Source organism: Chiloscyllium plagiosum, chromosome 12 (assembly GCF_004010195.1).
Source record: "Chiloscyllium plagiosum isolate BGI_BamShark_2017 chromosome 12, ASM401019v2, whole genome shotgun sequence".
Lineage (NCBI taxonomy): Eukaryota > Metazoa > Chordata > Chondrichthyes > Orectolobiformes > Hemiscylliidae > Chiloscyllium > Chiloscyllium plagiosum.
In genome coordinates, this window is record NC_057721.1 from 48603148 (window position 1) to 48606611 (window position 3464).

General features: G+C 42.3%; 1 protein-coding gene across 1 annotated transcript in view; it reads left to right on the forward strand.

Annotated features, from left to right (window-relative positions):
- The first annotated feature begins 484 nt into the window (after positions 1 to 484).
- Positions 485 to 3464, forward strand: part of taf13 (TATA-box binding protein associated factor 13) — a 14834-nt gene continuing 11854 nt past the window's right edge. The window contains exon 1 of the mRNA XM_043701000.1: positions 485 to 598. Coding sequence (XP_043556935.1) covers positions 500 to 598 — 99 coding nt within the window. The 5' untranslated portion in view covers positions 485 to 499. The remainder of the gene's footprint in view (positions 599 to 3464) is intronic.

Below are 3464 nucleotides of genomic sequence, written 5' to 3' on the forward strand. Positions count from 1 at the left end.
CATATTGTTAACAGGGTCCTGAAGAAGGGGTACACCAGAAACTTTGACTTCTCCATCACCTGATGCTGCCTGGCTTGCTGTGTTCTTCCAGCCTCCTGCTTGTCTACCTTAACAATATATTGAGCAATCCATTTGAGTTTGGTCAAGAATTGGCGTGAGATTGAATGTGCTGATATATTTAACCAAATCTTGCTATTTCGCATATTGCCATCTTATCTGTCTGAGGGACGAAACCCTAAAAAATAGAGTACAGAAGGTAATGTTACTATGTGACTATATTGCTGAATAAAGGAATTAATGAGAACAATAAAATGATTTCCGGAATGTCAAAACATGTCCCAGCAATACAAGTCCACATTTCATAAGTCCACCCTTCCACATCCGGTGAAGTGGTATGAAGCGCAGAGCAACCAGACGACGAAACAGTGTCACGTGGCCATTCAGCCCGCGATGCTGGTGACGTCACTGTCTCCTTGGAAACCCCCTCAATATTCCGTCCATGACAGTTGCTGGGCCTCGCACGCAGGCCGTGACGTATATTTGGATGGACCGAGATCCGTTTCTGAGGAAGATGGCGGATGAAGAGGATGAGCAGCCAGTGAGTTCGACTTTTGAATTTCGTTCTCTCGGATTGGCAGCAGTGAAAGCGGTGACATCGAACTATCGCTAATTTCGGCAGCTATTGTTGTCTGAAATAAGCAAAAAAACCAAAAATCAGGAGCTGCAAACAAACCTGCATTTTTGTGACCTGTTTAAAAACAAGATTTTGAGTTTTTTTTGTGTAAGACATGCATAAGTAAAAGATGCTTGAAGGGAAATAGGACTTAGCTGCTGTAGTTCTGATAAAATCATATTAGATTCACAGTGTTAACTGTATTTCTTTTCTTCACAGATGATGCTAGGCCTACTGAGTTTCTTCAGTATTTTGTTTTTAAATTTTCTGTTTCTATTCATTTTTAGATTTCTGGCATCTGCAGCAATTTTCACTTTTTGTTTGAGAAAATACCTTTAACGGAGTTTATGCTGTATGAAAGGTGTGAGGTGTGGAGAAATTGGGATTATAGTCGAATGGAGATTTTTGAAAATAATTGTACTGTGGGTGCTGTTATTGACTACTCTTAATTGTTTTGAGAAGGTGATTATCAACCACCTTGAACTAGTGCAATCCAAGTTTTATTGATTTCAAAAATGTACTTTATTTATAAAATATCTTTATGTACATGCAGGGTCCCTAAAGCAGTTTGGTTCTGTATGATAGCATATGAAGAAGGAAACAAAAATTGAAGTTTGCCTCTATCCAGTAAACAAACTGAAAACCTTTCTTACTTGAATAAGATTACATTTACGTATTTGCATTAGAGTGGCAATGGGCTGGGAGCCAGAGCAGCAAGTAGAGGGATTGAGGGGGAAGGTAGATGTTAGGACCAGTAAATCATAAAGAAACAGGTAAATGTGAACATGATGGTACTAATTGGCTGAAGTGTGTTTATTTCAGTGTAAGGAGTATTATAGGTAAGGCAGATGAGTTAGGCAAAAGTGAGGACTGTAGATGCTGGAAACCAGAGTTTAGATCAGAGTGGTGCTGGAAAAGCACAGCAGGTCAGGCAGCATCCTAGGAGCAGGAAAACTGACATTTTGGGCAAAAGCCCTTCATCAGGAATAGAGTTGATGAGTTTACAGCCTTGATCAGTACATGGGACTGTGATGTTATGGCCATTAGAGAGACTTTTGAGAGAGAGAGTGAGACAGACAGACTGGACTGGCTGCTCAATGTTCAAGGGTCTCATTGTTTTGGATGAATGAGAGGAGGGTAAAAGAGGTAAAGGAGTTGCATTATTAATCAGGGAGAATTTACATCTGTGCTCAGAAGACATCCTGAAGGGCTCATCCACTGAGGCAATATGGGTAGAGTGGAAAAATAAAAAGCAAATCGCTCTGATAGGATTATACTATATTCACCTTGCTTTTCTTCCCCCCCCCCCCCCCCCCCAAAAAAGCCCCTAAGAGATTGAGGAACAAATACGAAGGAAGATTATGGAAGGATCCAATAAAAAGAGTTGTCATAGTGGGTGACTTTAACTTTCCCAATATTGACTGGGACCCCCTTACAGCAAGAGGCATAGGTGTTGCAGAAATTGTTAGAAGCATCCAAGAGGGTTTCTTGAAATAGTATATAGAAAGACCAATGAGAGGAGGGACCATACTGGATATTGAATTGGCTAATGAGTCTGGCCAGGTGACTGAACTTTCAGTGGGAGAGCATTTTGGAAACTGAGATCACAGCTGTTTACGTTTTAAGATAGCTGTGAACAAGGTTAAGTCAGGACCTTGTGGAAAGGTGTTAAACTGGGAAAAGCAAATTATCAGTATTAGGCCAATAGCTAGGGAATGTTAATTGGGAGGAGCTGTTATCAGACAAGTCCATATTTGACATGTGGGAATTGTTTAGAAACCTGCTGATGAGAGTTCAAGACTAGCATGTTCCAGTAAGGAGGAAGGGCAAGTATGGCAAGGCAAGGGACCATTGGATAATGAGGGTAGTTGTGAATTTAGTTGAAAGGAAAAAAGAAGCATATGTAAGGTTATAAGAAATTGCAGCAGGACCTTGATCAGCTGAAAAAGTGGGCTGAGAAATGGCAAATGATATTTAATATAGATGTGAGGTGTTGCATTTTGGAAAGTAAAATCAAGGTAGGAGTTTCATGGTGAATGGAGTGTAGTGGGACAGAGGGACCTTGGAGTTCAGATGCAAGGTTGTGTGAAAGTGGTGTCACAGGTAGACAGTGAAGATGACTTTTGGCACACTGGCCTTCATCAGTCAGGGCATAAGTATAGAAGTTCTGCTGCAGTCTTACAGGATTAGATTAGATTACTTAGTGTGGAAACAGGCCCTTCGGCCCAACAAATCCACACTGACCTGCCGAAGCGCAACCCACCCTACATTTACCCCTTTTTTTTAACCTAACACTATAGGCAATTTAGCATAGCCAATTCACCTGACCTGCACATCTTTGGACTGTGGGAGGAAACCANGAGCACCCGGAGGAAACCCACGCAGACACGGGGAGAATGTGCAAACTCCACACAGTCAGTCGCCTGAGTCGGGAATTGAACTCGGGTCACTGGCGCTGTGAGGCAGCAGTGCTAACTGCTGTGCTACCGTACCGCCCACCTTCACCCCCAACACTGGGGAAAAGACATAAGAAAGTTGAGCAGCCAGACAAGACAGAAAAGCCACAAAATATCGAGCCAGATGGGGGAAAAAAGTTGTGGTTCTACCTTTTTTTTCTCCTGTTGGCATTTGGACACTTCAAAATCTGTCAATAATGCCAGCATCATCACTAAGCATATTTCATACTTTCCTCTGTGTCAACAAGCATTGCGCATGTTCCTTGCTTTGGGTGTCACCCTTGTTCAGGACTGGGGGTGGGTGTTGGGAGAGCTGCAGAACAAGGGTGTGCTGG